The sequence below is a fragment of the Mastacembelus armatus genome, chromosome 4, assembly GCF_900324485.2.
Source record: "Mastacembelus armatus chromosome 4, fMasArm1.2, whole genome shotgun sequence".
In the NCBI taxonomy this organism is placed as follows: Eukaryota; Metazoa; Chordata; class Actinopteri; order Synbranchiformes; family Mastacembelidae; genus Mastacembelus; species Mastacembelus armatus.
In genome coordinates this window covers 1,681,668-1,699,893 of record NC_046636.1, presented here as the reverse complement: position 1 = coordinate 1,699,893, position 18,226 = coordinate 1,681,668, and the positions used below count along the sequence as shown (strand labels likewise).

The following is an 18,226-nucleotide window of genomic DNA, read 5'->3' as shown; positions in this document are numbered from 1 at the left end:
AGTACTTGTAGTTGTTGTAGTTGTTGTTGTTGTTGTTGTTGTATTTGTTCTTGTTGTTAGGACAGAGTTACACAAACTGGTCTCACAACAAACTGGTCCACTGCTGATGGTTCCAACGTTTTTCATGAAAGGCAGGGCACCCAGACCACTACCAGCAGCACACAGGTTTGAAGATGTACATCCCAAGACTGGAGCAGTGGTGGATCCAGTCGTCACTGTAGATAAAAATCACTGGGTTACTACACAAATTCTTGTTGTCAGTTGAGATCTTTCACTAAACACCCCAAGAACTTTTAGTTTTTGCTGCCCTCCTGTTATTCAAACTGGTGTACAGTCCTGAGGTCCAGGACTTGGTGACAACACTGGTTTTTGTAGGTTCAAGTGTCACAGTCACATTTATGATAAAAAATAATAATGAAAATCATTGTTTAATGAATAGACAATGACAATAATTATTCTATTTATAACCAGGCTGGATAACTACCAATGGTTTGTTTCTGGTCAAGTTGAGACTAATAAACTTTTTGTCTTGTTCTGTAAAATGATCTGTAAATGAATCAGTCACTATAGCTGTCTTAGAAATCCAGTGCAGTAAAATATTCCAATATTTATCTCTGAAATGTAATGGATTAGAAGTAGAATAATGTTTAGTACAAATATGAGTAAAAGTACATCAGATTTACCTTAAAGGTAATATTTCAAATGTTGTGAGGTTATAAAACATATTTGAAGACATGTGTTAAACTTTGTATCATAATAACTCACTGGTTGCTGTAAAGCATCTGTCCTGCCCTCCTGTACATTGTACTGGGCTGGTGCACTGAGAGGTGGTGGCATCACAGGTGAGACACTGCAGGGTGTTAGTTGGCTGAGGAGTAGGGGCTGGAATGAAAAACAGAATCTTATTTAGCAGGAGAAAACACTTTACTGTCACAAAATAAAATAAAACAGGCCAAAAGATCTTTGCTTATCTTTAACAAGCTACTTATCCATGTGGACTCACTAGGTAGAGTTTCTGAGTTGCAGTTGTCTGTGTTGCAGCAATAAGAATATGAAATTCCACTGGAACCAGCCAAGTTGACTGATAATGTCTGAGAGCCAGTGGCTGGACACAGGGAGGACGATGCACAGGCCTTGTAGGTCTGAGGTGCTGAACCTCCAGCAGCAGTGGCTACAGGGTCAAAGTTGACTTTGTTAATGTTGACAGAAAGAAGACATAACTTGGCAGTACATGTATTTCACTGAAAAGTAGGAGATGACATGAAGAATAAACTACCTAGAATGGAAGCTGTTACACACATGGTCTCTGTGGAACATGTTTGTGGTGCTGTGGTTGAACATCGTGTATCTGTGCAGGTTTGACACACCAGAGCTCCAGCTGCAACAGGGAGAGAAGAAGTCAGTCAATGATCTTCACATCACATCAAGTCAAACGTTGAATCAAATGGCAAATAAATCTCTGATTATATTGTAGTTGTGTCTGTTCTTGTTACGTGAAAGATTTGAATTCCTTTCTAAAATTCATTTGTGGTGAAATAAAAAGCTCCATAAAGTTGTAAATCAGCCTGTGTTGTATCTACAGAGAGTGAAGTGTAAGAATAAGCAGAGGTACCTGTGCTGAAGAGCGTCCAGATGAGAGGCAGAGAAAGGATCAGCTTCATCCTGATGAACAGGTAAGTACTGTAGGTGACTTTTCCTGGATGGTGATACTGCTCCTGATCACCACTGCTCCACTTTATATACTGTGCAGCTGTTGAGCACATTTACAACATATTCATACCTGAAACTCTCAGGTAATGGGTGGGTTTACACTTTTACAATATGACATTTCAAACTGTCACATCTGTTTTTTGTCACTTGAAAGCATCATACGTCCACACCTTCCCACACCCTCTTTTCAGTACAGCAGTCTTTGTTTCTTATTTTGAGGGATATTGTTTTAGGGATTTGTTTTGTCCTATGCTCCTGTTTACAGTTGTGAAGGTTGGTGATGTTTCATACCAGAGACGACAACAGAAACCCAGAACTCAGCTGATATTTTTCTGACAACAACCAATATCTGATATTTCACTTGGCACAGCAGCTCATGTCTCATTTATGCAGTAGGTTGTTGTTTTGTTTTCCTTGATGCAAAAAATGATCTTATTGCTTTAAACGTAGTATAAATAAATTACTTTAGTGACATTTGACAATTACACTGTTTCCATCTAATGAAATTCATATTTTTAACTGGGATGCAGTGAAACTGGCAACCTGTTTGAACACTCACCTGTGTCAGTTCTTCAGTGGTGGAGTAAGTACCAAAGTAGAAATAGCCCAGTAAAACAGACTCTGGTTCAACAAGTTTCATGAAATAGAAGATGCTCAGTCACAAGTACCGAAAATGTGTCCAACAAACACCTGCTGCCAAAACACCACAGAATCATGCTGGGAGTGAAGCCTTTGTTGTTCAACCTGAGGAAGCTTATTATATACAAATTATTTGGCTTGAGACCAGGTGAGTGACATTTAGATGTCATTTTCCTGTCTGACCTGAAGCTAGAACATGTCAGAGACACATGATCTAACACATCATTTTGTCTTTGTGGTTTTAGGTGTTTGCACGCTTGTTGTGTATCTAAAAAAAGAACAAATGGCCCTTCTGTTGTCTTTGTTTTATGCTAATTAGTGTTGTGTTATAGCTGATTGTAAATCCATAATATTATACTCTATCTGATAATGTGACAGATCTTTTTAATTTCAGCTCAGAATGTGGGTAAACATGCCTAGATGGAAAAACATATGTCACCTGTCCCTAACTCTATGTTTGTCCACATATTGCTGCCTCCTTGCACCACCAGGTAACACTGATAATGATCCATTCTCATTCCCACAGTGTCATATACTGATGCTACCCGACAACGTGCCGCCGTGTGACGCCCTGGAATGAGAGCGTGTTGTCAGGGTGAGAGTCCAGCCTGTTCTCTTTGCAGCCTTGATCAACTTCGACTTAACCCCTTCATTCGCCAAAACTTGGACCACAGCAAATCCCACATTAAATCCTTACCGGAAACTATTTGGCCTCACTATATTGCACAATGAGCATTAACACCATCACATGAGAAGTAAATATGCAGTTTTTCCAGCTTTTAGTCACACTGGCTTGTTTGTCCGGTCCACACCAACGTCATTATGCCATAACTAATTTGAATGTATGAGAAAGATGAAATAAGCCAAAGTAAAATTAGCTACCACCTTTGTGTGCAGGCTCCGACAGGGGAGCTTTGTTTAGACACATTTCATAAAGGAGGAAGTAAATGTAGGAAAATCATTCTGGTGTGAGTGATGAGTGACAGTAATGTTCACTGTTTTCATTTAACACTAAAAGGGCTTTATGTATTTCTGCTGTCCATATATAAACACTGGCTCTTTTGCTGTGTGGAGGACCAGTAGTCCTATAATAAGACAACTACATGGAAAACATGAAAACAAATCAGTAGGTTAAACCCCTTAGCTGAAGGTTTTTACAGACAACGCATGAAATCACAGAGTTAACTGCTGCTTATTGTGAGAAGTCCCAAGAGAATTGACCACAAAAAAAAAAAAAAACACCAGCTATGAAAAGCTAAAATGTGAGGGTGGACTCAGTCTCAGTGTTGATGCGTTATTATTGGGCTGCAGGTGCAGGACTGCTCATGAATTAGAACAGAGAAAAATCCTAAGACTCCAGCCTTTGTCTTCTTCCAGAGGATAAAACCGTCTTCATCCTTGTATTTTCAAGGTGGATCCCTGAAATGTTTTGGATCACAGACACAGAAGCTTTCAGGCTATTGAAGGGTCATTCCCTAAAAAAATATTTAGGGCCCAATTCTCGTCCCACTGTACAAAGGCAGAGCTGACACAGCTGACAGCCTGGGTAGTTTTCTTTGAGCACAGAGGCTGAGTGGCTCTGCCACTGCTACATAATGAAATAACTTCATGTTTCTCCTCAAGGATCCATCCAGTAATCAAATGTATTGGAAACTATTTCAAATAATATGAAGTTAATATATGTTCAGTAAATATGGTTAAAGTATATAATAAGAAAAGCAATGTAAAAATCACATGAATAGCAAGAAATAGTTTTTGCTCTGAGCTCTTCATTAGTTATGTGAATTCAGTTAAATTACATTTATTTGTGAAGTGCAAAATCACAATAAAATGATCTTAAGCCACTTCATGGTTATAAATTTCTAGTGTACAGATAGATATTAATAATTTAGTACATAAAGAATCGGCTCTTTCATCTGTGCTTTGATCGTTTGCCCTGAGTTTTAACAGAAGGTGCAGAAAAGAAGCCCGAGCAGCAGATGGACCAAACCCAGACTGATGCTACAGGCATCATTGGCAGCTGTTACGATGGTGGGTTTTGGTGCGATTTGTGCCGTGGTGGGTGCTGGTGTGGTTGGTGCTGTGGTGGGTGCTGGTGTGGTTGGTGCTGTGGTGGGTGCTGGTGTGGTTGGTGCTGTGGTGGGTGCTGGTGTGGTTGGTGCTGTGGTGGGTGCTGGTGTGGTTGGTGTCGTGGTGGCTGTTGATATGGAGGATTCAGCAGCATCTGAGACAGCTGTTTGTTTAGTTCCTGTTGGGGCAGTATTACACAAATCGGTCCCACAGCAGCGTAGTCTACTGGTCGTGTCCCCAGTCATGTTACTGGGAGAGAAAAATGGACTTCCCAGGCTGGAATTAGCTGCACACAGGTTTGAAGACACACAGCCAGAGACTGGAGTAATGCTGGACCCAAACATCACTGTAGATTAAAAACACACACATTTACTGTGTATTTCCATGAATGTTGATTAGATATTTATCCAGGAAACTGTATTTTTGTGAGTGTCTTCACACACTCTCACATTCACACCTACGGGTAATTTAGAGTCACAAACCATTCTGACCTGCATGTGTTTGGACTGTGGGAGGAGAAAACCCACACAGACACAGGGACAACATGCAGACTCCACACAGAAAGGCCCCGGGTCCACCTGGGTTCAGACCCTAATCCTGACCTGCATGTGTTTGGACTGTGGGAGGAGAAAACCCACACAGACACAGGGACAACATGCAGACTCCACACAGAAAGGCCCCGGGTCCACCTGGGTTCAGACCCTAATCCTGACCTGCATGTGTTTGGACTGTGGGAGGAGAAAACCCACACAGACACAGGGACAACATGCAGACTCCACACAGAAAGGCCCCGGGTCCACCTGGGTTCAGACCCTAATCCTGACCTGCATGTGTTTGGACTGTGGGAGGAGAAAACCCACACAGACACAGGGACAACATGCAGACTCCACACAGAAAGGCCCCGGGTCCACCTGGGTTCAGACCCTAATCCTGACCTGCATGTGTTTGGACTGTGGGAGGAGAAAACCCACACAGACACAGGGACAACATGCAGACTCCACACAGAAAGGCCCCGGGTCCACCTGGGTTCAGACCCTAATCCTGACCTGCATGTGTTTGGACTGTGGGAGGAGAAAACCCACACAGACACAGGGACAACATGCAGACTCCACACAGAAAGGCCCCGGGTCCACCTGGGTTCAGACCCTAATCCTGACCTGCATGTGTTTGGACTGTGGGAGGAGAAAACCCACACAGACACAGGGACAACATGCAGACTCCACACAGAAAGGCCCCGGGTCCACCTGGGTTCAGACCCTAATCCTGACCTGCATGTGTTTGGACTGTGGGAGGAGAAAACCCACACAGACACAGGGACAACATGCAGACTCCACACAGAAAGGCCCCGGGTCCACCTGGGTTCAGACCCTAATCCTGACCTGCATGTGTTTGGACTGTGGGAGGAGAAAACCCACACAGACACAGGGACAACATGCAGACTCCACACAGAAAGGCCCTGGGTCCACCTGGGTTCAGACCCTAATCCTAACCTGCATGTGTTTGGACTGTGGGAGGAGAAAACCCACACAGACACAGGGACAACATGCAGACTCCACACAGAAAGGCCCCTGGTCCACCTGGGTTCAGACCCTAACCCTGACCTGCATGTGTTTGGACTGTTAGAGGAGAAAACCCACACAGACACAGGGACAACATGCTGCAATGGGTAGTTGCTCAATTGTTTTATATTCTTTTAAATATTTGTCAGATTGTTTGACAGTGGAAAGATACATAAATTGTTATATAGGTGCCAGGCTATCCAAATGACTACACAACAGAAAGACAACACCTACACACTCATTCCAAAGCTGGAAATGTTTTCAGTGACAGTGTTTTGATCCATTTTCCTATAATCTGATGCCACATCCTAATATATTGCCCACAGCCAATGGGCTGTGATGTTTCAACAGGGAAACAGTTAAGTCGACCATTAGAGTGGCAAAACCCCTTAGTATCACCTTGAAAACAAAAAATGACAGTAAACAAAAACATACACGCCACATCCCACAAACACACATCAAAATTATTTGACAATGAAAATTTAGTTACAACCTTAAGTGGAATGTTGAGTGTATAACTAGTGACATTCAGGTCTGTTCTCAGCAGTAGTTACTTATAAAAGTTTAGAAATGTACAGCAGTAAAAAGCTTCATATTTATTACTGAAATGACTTAAAGAAATATGTAATATAAATATGAGTAAATGACCTTAGGTTTAGTATCTATGCAGATGTTATTGTTTTAAAATATTTCAAGGCAACAAAAATCATTTGGAAACAATCTTTGATATTGTATCATAATAACTCACTGGTTGCTGTAAAGCATCTGTCCTGCACTCCTGTACATTGTACTGAGCTGGTGCACTGAGAGGTGGTGGCGTCACAGGTGAGACACTGCAGGGTGTTAGTTGGCTGAGGAGTAGGGGCTGGAATGAAAAACAGAATCTTATTTAGCAGGAGAAAACACTTTACTGTCACAAAATAAAATAAAACAGGCCAAAAGATCTTTGCTTATCTTTAACAAGCTACTTATCCATGTGGACTCACTAGGTAGAGTTGCTGAGTTGCAGTTGTCTGAGTTGCAGCAATAAGAATATGAAATTCCACTGGAACCACCCAAGTTGACTGATAATGTCTGAAAGCCAGTGACTGGACACAGGGAGGACGATGCACAGGCCTTGTAGGTCGGAGGTGCTGAACCTCCAGCAGCAGTGGCTACAGGGTCAAAGTTGACTTTGTTAATGTTGACAGAAAGAAGACATAACTTGGCAGTACATGTATTTCACTGAAAAGTAGGAGATGACATGAAGAACAAACTACCTTCAAAAGAAGCTGTAATACACATGGTCTCTGTGGAACATGTTTGTGCTTCTGTGGTTGAACATTGTGTATCTGTGCAGGTTTGACACACCAGAGCTCCAGCTGCAACAGGGAGAGAAGAAGTCAGTGAATGATCTTCACATCACAAGTCAAACGTTGAATCAAATGGCAAATAAATCTCTGATTATATTGTAGTTCTGTCTGTTCTTGTTACGTGAAAGATTTGAATTCCTTTCTAAAATTCATTTGTGGTGAAATAAAAAGCTCCATAAAGTTGTAAATCAGCCTGTGTTGTATCTACAGAGAGTGAAGTGTAAGAATAAGCAGAGGTACCTGTGCTGAAGAGCGTCCAGATGAGAGGCAGAGAAAGGATCAGCTTCATCCTGATGAACAGGTAAGTACTGTAGGTGACTTTTCCTGGATGGTGATACTGCTCCTGATCACCACTGCTCCACTTTATATACTGTGCAGCTGTTGAGCACATTTACGACATATTCATACCTGAAACTCTCAGGTAATGGGTGGGTTTAGATTTTTGCATTTTTTAGGGAAGTGTCCAAACAGTAGAAAACACAGTTCCTATGAATCTATGTGAGATACATGATGTAAATTTGTGGCATTTTACAAATTCACAGTCTTTGTGTTTCCTTCTTCCTCATATTTAATGCAAACATCTGTCAGCTTCTGTGACCATCTGGTGTGTGGTGTTAAATTACTCATGAAGCTGCTTTGATGACTGAGGTTGGATTAGTACCTTGATCCTCTGTGACAGGGTGATATGACAGTCCTTGGAGCTCTAATGTAGTTACTGATGATGATGCCACTCATGTCTCTGTGTCTGCCTCCACTTAGTCCTGAGCCCAGTTCCATTAATGTGAGCTTGTGATTTAATAGATGAGGTTCATTTGTGTTTGGATTCATAGAGCAGGTCCTTCTCGTGTTAGTATTTATTGTGGCTCACCAGACTCTCTGTGAGTCTCTGTAAGTAATAATATGGTACAATAGTCTTGTAATAGAATAGAACAGAACATTACCAAGCTGTCATTGTGTGTATTAATTCAACAGTATTGATTCTGTTGTACGTCCATGCCCTACAGGCTGTACTGGGGTTCCTGCTGCTCAAGTTGTGTTAAGGCACTTTAGAAATAAATGTAAAAATACAATCTCTAGATTTGATCATAACTGGGCTCAAAAGTTTTATGTCAGGATTAAAACTAATGTGGTCACTTTGCAGGTCTTTTTGTAAAACCTCTCTCACACTCTCTCATCTTTCTTACATCACTGGAAACTATTATTTTTCCTCATATCTGCAGGGAAAAGGCCACAGGATCTGGAAATCTACATTTACAAAATTCTAAATTTGAAGAAACTCAGAGATATAAAAATCACAGAAAGACAATATCTAGGGCAAAACGTTTTATTTCCTCTTTACATTCACAACTGATCAGTATGTGCCCAGTAATCTAACAATGATGTATTAATACACATATATAAGATTTTTAAGGACTTTTTAAATGACAGTTTCCTGAAATAGTATTCTGGATTACTTTTCATGAGAAACCTTGAGTTTAAACATCATGCAGTAAGTTGTTTGTACCAGGAGAGGGCGCTGTAAGACATTTGTGCCTTGTTACCAGCTGCTGTCAAAAAGAAACTAAACTAAATGTAACTAAATGTAACAGTGAACCCAGGTCCAGGCTTCAAAAGGTCCTTTCTGTCCCTCTGGTGTCTTCACCCCCTCGTGTGCTCTACTGGAGGGCAAAGCTAAGGAGGCTGAGCAGCAGAGTGATGGTTGTTGTAGCTGCTTTTGCAGCAGAATTACACAAACTGGTCCCACAACAGGTGAATTCAAACAAACTGTGCAAGAGTGGGTTGTTCTCGGCAGAGCACATATTTTCAGATGCGCAGCCCAAGAATTGAGAAGTGCCCCCAGTTTTCCCTGTAAATTAAAAATAATAATAAAAAAATGTTTAACTGCAAAATCAATATTTTTATCAATTAGCTCATTTTAGGCAGATGGATCTCTGAAGGAAAAATATCAATCCCAGAGTGTACAAATACTCAAATGCAAGTTTATATTATTTATGTCCTGATCTGTTTTGTGTGGAGCTTCTACTGGTAGAACACTTTTCTACACATTCCAGTGCACTCAAAGCACTTTTACACTATTCACCCATTCACCCATTCACAATCACTGGGAGCAACTTGGGGTTCAGTATCCTGCCCAAGGACACTTGGACATGTGGACTAGAGAAACCAGAGAAGCCACAGCTGCCCCAGGTGTGAGGTGTGAGTTAGAGCTGCTTTGAGTTAAAAAATCCACATGAGCCGTGACTCGGCTGAAACAGGGTTTCTGTGAGTCCTTAAAAGTCCTAACATCTCCTTCATGCCATTTTCTGTAGATTATGTCAACATTAAGTTGATGTGACTTTAAGGTGGTGTCATGTAACTGCAGTCGTAGGCTTTTCTTTCATCAGTTCTTGTTTGTCATGCTGACTAATCCACTAGTGCTGGTGGTTGTTTCGGTTGCTTAGATCTAATATTAACTTAATGAGACCTGGTCAGCTGCGTGGTTGAATCCTGTTAAAACACAGCAACATCCAACTCTGCTGCACCACGTGCAAGGACTCACTGAAATCAGGAAAATTACCCTGAATTAAGTCTACTACAGAATGAAAATCCAGCTTTTGGGGTGGCCCAATCAGAACCCAGACCAAAGCCAGCAGAGATGGTCTCAGACAGCTTTAACTAGACGTCCTAGCAGCTACGTGAGAAACACTGTGCATGTCTGAGTCGCAGGTAGTGGATGATACACATCCTTTTTCTTGCCTCTGTAACATCATGAGAAAAATGCCCTGAACCTTTGACATTATTAAATGTGTTATGTTTCTGCACTGGTTGGTTTTCCAAATCTCTAGTAACAAATAATCTGAACTGATTGTTTTTAGATTAGATTATTATTATCATTATTATTATTATTACAGATTATTATTACAGATTAGCCATAAAGACTCACCAGTCGCTAGAAAGCATTGGTCCTCGGCTCCTTTACACTGCAAGGTGGTGGAGCACTGAGAGGTGGTGTCGGTGTCATCACAGCTGAAACACTGTAGGCCGTTAGCTGACGGAGCAGCAGACACTCAAAGAGAAAACAGCAGTTATAAATGGTGAGAATGTTGTAACAGAGTGAAAGCAGAACATGTTAGATCACAGCAGGAGGCCACAGTTCTGATCTTTCTTTCCTTAAATAAAATACTCTGCACTTACAGCTGAGATTCTTTGAGTTGCAGTTATCTGTGTTGAGGAGGATGATGCACAGGTCTTGTAGATCTTAGTTAAGGTAGTTCCAGCTGTTATTACTGGTATAAGATGAGACAAAGCTTTATTTGTTCCACAGAGAGGAACATGGGACTACAGGGTCAAAGTTGACCTTGTTAATGTTGACAGAAAGAAGACATAACTTGGCAGTACATGTATTTCACTGAAAAGTAGGAGATGACATGAAGAACAAACTACCTAGAATGGAAGCTGTTACACACATGGTCTCTGTGGAACATGTTTGTGGTGCTGTGGTTGAACATCGTGTATCTGTGCAGTTTTGACACACCAGAGCTCCAGCTGCAACAGGGAGAGAAGAAGTCAGTGAATGATCTTCACATCACAAGTCAAACGTTGAATCAAATGGCAAATAAATCTCTGATTATATTGTAGTTCTGTCTGTTCTTGTTACGTGAAAGATTTGAATTCCTTTCTAAAATTCATTTGTGGTGAAATAAAAAGCTCCATAAAGTTGTAAATCAGCCTGTGTTGTATCTACAGAGAGTGAAGTGTAAGAATAAGCAGAGGTACCTGTGCTGAAGAGCGTCCAGATGAGAGGCAGAGAAAGGATCAGCTTCATCCTGATGAACAGGTAAGTACTGTAGGTGACTTTTCCTGGATGGTGATACTGCTCCTGATCACCACTGCTCCACTTTATATACTGTGCAGCTGTTGAGCACATTTACAACATATTCATACCTGAAACTCTCAGGTAATGGGTGGGTTTACATTTTTACAATATGACATTTCAAACTGTCACATCTGTTTTTTGTCACTTGAAAGCATCATACGTCCACACCTTCCAACATCCTCTTTTCAGTACAGCAGTCTTTGTTTCTTATTTTGAGGGATATTGTTTTAGGGATTTGTTTTGTTCTATGCTCCTGTTTACAGTTGTGTCTTGATGTCAGATGTTGTGAAGGTTGGTGATGTTTCATACCAGAGACGACAACAGAAACCCAGAACTCAGCTGATATTTTTCTGACAACAACCAATATCTGATATTTCACTTGGCACAGCAGCTCATGTCTCATTTATGCAGTAGGTTGTTGTTTTGTTTCATGCGTCAGTGAGACAAAGTAAAACTCAAGATTTTCCTTGATGCAAAAATGATCTTATTGCTTTAAACGTAGTATAAATAAATTACTTTAGTGACATTTGACAATTACACTGTTTCCATCTAATGAAATTCATATTTTTAACTGGGATGCAGTGAAACTGGCAACCTGTTTGAACACTCACCTGTGTCAGTTCTTCAGTGGTGGAGTAAGTACCAAAGTAGAAATAGCCCAGTAAAACAGACTCTGGTTCAACAAGTTTCATGAAATAGAAGATGCTCAGTCACAAGTACCGAAAATGTGTCCAACAAACACCTGCTGCCAAAACACCACAGAATCATGCTGGGAGTGAAGCCTTTGTTGTTCAACCTGAGGAAGCTTATTATATACAAATTATTTGGCTTGAGACCAGGTGAGTGACATTTAGATGTCATTTTCCTGTCTGACCTGAAGCTAGAACATGTCAGAGACACATGATCTAACACATCATTTTGTCTTTGTGGTTTTAGGTGTTTGCACGCTTGTTGTGTATCTAAAAAAAGAACAAATGGCCCTTCTGTTGTCTTTGTTTTATGCTAATTAGTGTTGTGTTATAGCTGATTGTAAATCCATAATATTATACTCTATCTGATAATGTGACAGATCTTTTTAATTTCAGCTCAGAATGTGGGTAAACATGCCTAGATGGAAAAACATATGTCACCTGTCCCTAACTCTATGTTTGTCCACATATCGCTGCCTCCTTGCACCACCAGGTAACACTGATAACTAGACGATGCAATTTCCGAAGAAATTGTGTTGGGATTGCTGACTGCCGGGAAAACCTCAAGGCAAACCGCGTCGCAGAAGTACGTTTTGAATTGCCTGACCAGTAGGAATAATCGAGAAGTACGAATGGCAGTGAGGAGGCTTTTATTTTGAGAAAATGCTATAAAAAGGCTTTTATTTTGAAAGGACAAAGATCTCCAGGAGACTCGTGGAACCTTATACTAGAATCTGGACTTTATTTTGAATATTTCTTATACTTTACAAAAATGTAATACCGCCCTATAAATAACTGTAGATTTTTATTATGAAAGTCTCACCATGTCCTGGGAACAGACACCATGACCTCAATTGTTTCCTGAAGCTGTATACAACCATTTTAAGATCATGTTGCTGTTTCAGGACTTTTATTTTGAAAGGATAAAGTGCTGAAGGAGACTCATGGGACCTTATACGAGAATCTGGACTTTATTTTGAATATTCCTTATACTTTACAAAGATGTAATATCTTCCTATAAATAACTGTGGACTTTTATTGTGAAAGTCTGACCATGTCAGAAAACCATGGCTGATATTGAAAATGGCCTCACTTGGTACTTAAAGCCGTATGCCAATAGGCAACATCCGTTTTAATATTGAGTTGCTGTTTCAGGGCTTTTCTGTTGAGAAAATGCTATTTCAGGGCTTTTATTTTGAAAGGACAAAGTGCTGCAGGAGACTCATGGGACCTTTCACTAGAATCTGGACTTTGTGAAGATATTCCAAAAAATGAAGGATTGGTGGCTCTCTGTCTGTTTGGCCACCTGATGGAAAAACCGTAGGTCCTATCAAAATGAGAACAGCATTAACTGAAAGGAGACAAAAATCTCTACTGCTTTTGAGAAAATGGTGCATGAAGAGGCAAAATTCCGACAAAACCTGGAATATCTCGGAAATTATAAAAGATATCGCTGAAAAAAGTAGAAGCAACCCTCTCCTCATCGAGCTGAACGCGACGGTGTTTGAATGACGTTTCTACGTCGAACGGTGTAGGACTAGATAATAATAAAGGGAAAAAACGAAGAACATATCTTGGGCCAACAATGATCCATTCTCATTCCCACAGTGTCACATACTGATGCTACCCGACAACGTGCCGCCGTGTGACGCCCTGGAATGAGAGCGTGTTGTCAGGGTGAGAGTCCAGCCTGTTCTCTTTGCAGCCTTGATCAACTTCGACTTAACCCCTTCATTCGCCAAAACTTGGACCACAGCAAATCCCACATTAAATCCTTACCGGAAACTATTTGGCCTCACTATATTGCACAATGAGCATTAACACCATCACATGAGAAGTAAATATGCAGTTTTTCCAGCTTTAATCACACTGGCTTGTTTGTCCGGTCCACACCAACGTCATTATGCCATAACTAATTTGAATGTATGAGAAAGATGAAATAAGCCAAAGTAAAATTAGCTACCACCTTTGTGTGCAGGCTCCGACAGGGGAGCTTTGTTTAGACACATTTCATAAAGGAGGAAGTAAATGTAGTCCATTTATTGTGGCTCACCAGACTCTCTGTGAGTCTCTGTAAGTAATAATATGGTACAATAGTCTTGTAATAGAATAGAACAGAACATTACCAAGCTGTCATTGTGTGTATTAATTCAACAGTATTGATTCTGTTGTACGTCCATGCCCTACAGGCTGTACTGGGGTTCCTGCTGCTCAAGTTGTGTTAAGGCACTTTAGAAATAAATGTAAAAATACAATCTCTAGATTTGATCATAACTGGGCTCAAAAGTTTTATGTCAGGATTAAAACTAATGTGGTCACTTTGCAGGTCTTTTTGTAAAACCTCTCTCACACTCTCTCATCTTTCTTACGTCACTGGAAACTATTATTTTTCCTCATATCTGCAGGGAAAAGGCCACAGGATCTGGAAATCTACATTTACAAAATTCTAAATTTGAAGAAACTCAGAGATATAAAAATCACAGAAAGACAATATCTAGGGCAAAACGTTTTATTTCCTCTTTACATTCACAACTGATCAGTATGTGCCCAGTAATCTAACAATGATGTATTAATACACATATATAAGATTTTTAAGGACTTTTTAAATGACAGTTTCCTGAAATAGTATTCTGGATTACTTTTCATGAGAAACCTTGAGTTTAAACATCATGCAGTAAGTTGTTTGTACCAGGAGAGGGCGCTGTAAGACATTTGTGCCTTGTTACCAGCTGCTGTCAAAAAGAAACTAAACTAAATGTGACTAAATGTAACAGTGAACCCAGGTCCAGGCTTCAAAAGGTCCTTTCTGTCCCTCTGGTGTCTTCACCCCCTCGTGTGCTCTACTGGAGGGCAAAGCTAAGGAGGCTGAGCAGCAGAGAGATGGTTGTTGTAGCTGCTTTTGCAGCAGAATTACACAAACTGGTCCCACAACAGGTGAATTCAAACAAACTGTGCAAGAGTGGGTTGTTCTCGGCAGAGCACATATTTTCAGATGCGCAGCCCAAGAATTGAGAAGTGCCATCAATTTTCTCTGTAAATTAAAAATAATAATAAAAAAATGTTTAACTGCAAAATCAATATTTTTATCAATTAGCTCATTTTAAGCAGATGGATCTCTGAAGGAAAAATATCAATCCCAGAGTGTACAAATACTCAAATGCAAGTTTATATTATTTATGTCCTGATCTGTTTTGTGTGGAGCTTCTACTGGTAGAGCACTTTTCTACACATTCCAGTGCACTCAAAGCACTTTTACACTATTCACCCATTCACCCATTCACAATCACTGGGAGCAACTTGGGGTTCAGTATCCTGCCCAAGGACACTTGGACATGTGGACTAGAGAAACCAGAGAAGCCACAGCTGCCCCAGGTGTGAGGTGTGAGTTAGAGCTGCTTTGAGTTAAAAAATCCACATGAGCCCTGACTCGGCTGAAACAGGGTTTCTGTGAGTCCTTAAAAGTCCTAACATCTCCTTCATGCCATTTTCTGTAGATTATGTCAACATTAAGTTGATGTGACTTTAAGGTGGTGTCATGTAACTGCAGTCGTAGGCTTTTCTTTCATCAGTTCTTGTTTTGTCATGCTGACTAATCCACTAGTGCTGGTGGTTGTTTCGGTTGCTTAGATCTAATATTAACTTAATGAGACCTGGTCAGCTGCGTGGTTGAATCCTGTTAAAACACAGCAACATCCAACTCTGCTGCACCACGTGCAAGGACTCACTGAAATCAGGAAAATGACCCTGAATTAAGTCTACTACAGAATGAAAATCCAGCTTTTGGGGTGGCCCAATCAGAACCCAGACCAAAGCCAGCAGAGATGGTCTCAGACAGCTTTAACTAGACGTCCTAGCAGCTACGTGAGAAACACTGTGCATGTCTGAGTCGCAGGTAGTGGATGATACACATCCTTTTTCTTGCCTCTGTAACATCATGAGAAAAATGCCCTGAACCTTTGACATTATTAAATGTGTTATGTTTCTGCACTGGTTGATTTTCCAAATCTCTAGTAACAAATAATCTGAACTGATTGTTTTTAGATTAGATTATTATTATCATTATTATTATTATTACAGATTATTATTACAGATTATTATTCCAGATTAGCCATAAAGACTCACCAGTCGCTAGAAAGCATCGGTTCTCGGCTCCTTTACACTGCAAGGTGGTGGAGCACTGAGAGGTGGTGTCGGTGTCATCACAGCTGAAACACTGTAGGCCGTTAGCTGACGGAGCAGCAGACACTCAAAGAGAAAACAGCAGTTATAAATGGTGAGAATGTTGTAACAGAGTGAAAGCAGAACATGTTAGATCACAGCAGGAGGCCACAGTTCTGATCTTTCTTTCCTTAAATAAAATACTCTGCACTTACAGCTGAGATTCTTTGAGTTGCAGTTATCTGTGTTGAGGAGGATGATGCACAGGTCTTGTAGATCTTAGTTAAGGTAGTTCCAGCTGTTGTTACTGGTATAAGATGAGACAAAGCTTTATTTGTTCCACAGAGAGGAACATGGGACTACAGGGTCAAAGTTGACTTTGTTAATGTTGACAGAAAGAAGACATAACTTGGCAGTACATGTATTTCAATGAAAAGTAGGAGATGACATGAAGAACAAACTACCTAGAATGGAAGCTGTTACACACATGGTCTCTGTGGAACATGTTAGTGCTGTTGTGGTTGAACATTGTGCATCTGTGCAGTTTTGACACACCAGAGCTCCAGCTGCAACAGGGAGAGAAGAAGTCAGTGAATGATCTTCACATCACAAGTCAAACGTTGAATCAAATGGCAAATAAATCTCTGATTATATTGTAGTTGTGTCTGTTCTTGTTACGTGAAAGATTTGAATTCCTTTCTAAAATTCATTTGTGGTGAAATAAAAAGCTCCATAAAGTTGTAAATCAGCCTGTGTTGTATCTACAGAGAGTGAAGTGTAAGAATAAGCAGAGGTACCTGTGCTGAAGAGCGTCCAGATGAGAGGCAGAGAAAGGATCAGCTTCATCCTGATGAACAGGTAAGTACTGTAGGTGACTTTTCCTGGATGGTGATACTGCTCCTGATCACCACTGCTCCACTTTATATACTGTGCAGCTGTTGAGCACATTAACAAATGATGTATACACACAAATTGCAATGGTTTAGTGCTTCATGGAGCTTTTTCTAGGAATTTCCTGGACTGTCCTTCAAAGCACAGACGAGACAGACCCTGTGTGTGATAGCTCATGTAAATTCTACAAACTAACAATATTTGTGTATTCAGTACCATTACCCTGCAGCTTATGAAGCAGATGCAAATAAACAAAACACAAGCAAATAAGAAAGAACGACTTCACCAGCTTGAGACACAGCATTTAGGAAAACACACTTCTTCAAGAAAAAACACAACCAAACACAGAAACACAATTCAAAAGTTGTTTGCCCAAGGCACCCCTGTATTCTTATCCATGCAAAATAGCCTCTATATAAGATGCTCATTCTGTAAGCATTATTTCTCATTACTAATGCCAAGAAAAAATTAACACGACTTTTTTCATATCATTTAATTCAAGAACTCATTTGACAAGTTAAGACCTTTTTAATATCACTTTATATCAAACCTGTTAATATTCTCAGATTATTTATTTAAAATACAGACAATAACCTAATAATAGTCAATCTCTCTTCTCTTAAGGAAACATTACAAAGGACAGGGGCTCTCAAGGAATTTGATTTTGTTTTGGATTTTTATTTTCATACACATACAAAAAATCAGAAACATCAGTGCAGCTTATTGCAATCATTTATAATTATTGCACATTTTATTGTTTTCTAATTGCTGTTGCATTCAGATGTGAGCAGGTGCATGCTTCCACAATCCCCTGTTTGTTTTTCTACAGCTCACAGACTACACTCTCTCACTACAGATAGATAATATTTGAGACACACCTCATGGTGTCCTGCCATCATCTGACGTGCTCAAGTTTGAGTTTGAGGCATTACGCCAAATACAATGTCCCTGCAACAAGTTCTGTCGTCCGTTTCCCTGCTGAGTCCTTACCATTTAAACAGACACAGTCTGAATTTAGGGTAAAATACTGTGCAAGTACTTTAAAGTTGTACAGTGCTGTCGGCGAGTACATGATGTTGTGTATGACAGCATGGTCTGCCTGATGAACAGCTCCACTGAATGCTGTGTACAGATGCTTTGGCAGTTTCACAGCAGGATAGAAAAAGACGCACACAACAAGCAGAAAGTGTCCTAATACAGTGAGAGTAAGGGAGAGTGTCTATTGTCTTCACACAGCCCACCCACTTTTATAGAGAGAGAGAGGGAGAGAGAGAGAGAGAGAGAGAGAGAGAGAGAGAGAGA

General features: G+C 40.5%; 2 protein-coding genes and 1 long non-coding RNA gene across 3 annotated transcripts; all 3 read right to left on the bottom strand.

Annotated features, from left to right (window-relative positions):
- Positions 1-24: 24 nt before the first annotated feature.
- Positions 25-2,417, bottom strand: LOC113139615 (phospholipase A2 inhibitor and Ly6/PLAUR domain-containing protein-like; the record flags this gene model as incomplete). Its single annotated transcript, XM_033325185.1, has 6 exons — positions 2,270-2,417; positions 1,613-1,750; positions 1,277-1,378; positions 1,004-1,171; positions 766-882; positions 25-215 (listed from the first exon to the last, which is right to left on the bottom strand). Coding segments are annotated over exons 2-6 (627 nt in total), but the record flags the coding sequence as incomplete, so codon positions are not given.
- Positions 2,418-4,359: 1,942 nt separating this feature from the next.
- On the bottom strand, positions 4,360-7,700 carry LOC113139616 (phospholipase A2 inhibitor and Ly6/PLAUR domain-containing protein-like). Its single transcript, XM_026322914.1, has 6 exons — positions 7,571-7,700; positions 7,238-7,339; positions 6,965-7,132; positions 6,727-6,843; positions 6,299-6,377; positions 4,360-4,546 (listed from the first exon to the last, which is right to left on the bottom strand). Exons 1-6 carry the CDS (start codon positions 7,617-7,619, stop codon positions 4,360-4,362), a joined length of 702 nt encoding a protein of 233 aa, XP_026178699.1. The 5' UTR covers positions 7,620-7,700.
- A 1,079-nt stretch (positions 7,701-8,779) lies between these two features.
- LOC113139972 (uncharacterized) lies at positions 8,780-11,947 on the bottom strand. The gene is made up of 6 exons (XR_003296608.1): positions 11,798-11,947; positions 11,087-11,224; positions 10,754-10,855; positions 10,505-10,596; positions 10,254-10,376; positions 8,780-9,176 (listed from the first exon to the last, which is right to left on the bottom strand). It is a non-coding gene; the product is annotated as an uncharacterized LOC113139972 (long non-coding RNA).
- Between the last annotated feature and the right edge of the window lie 6,279 nt (positions 11,948-18,226).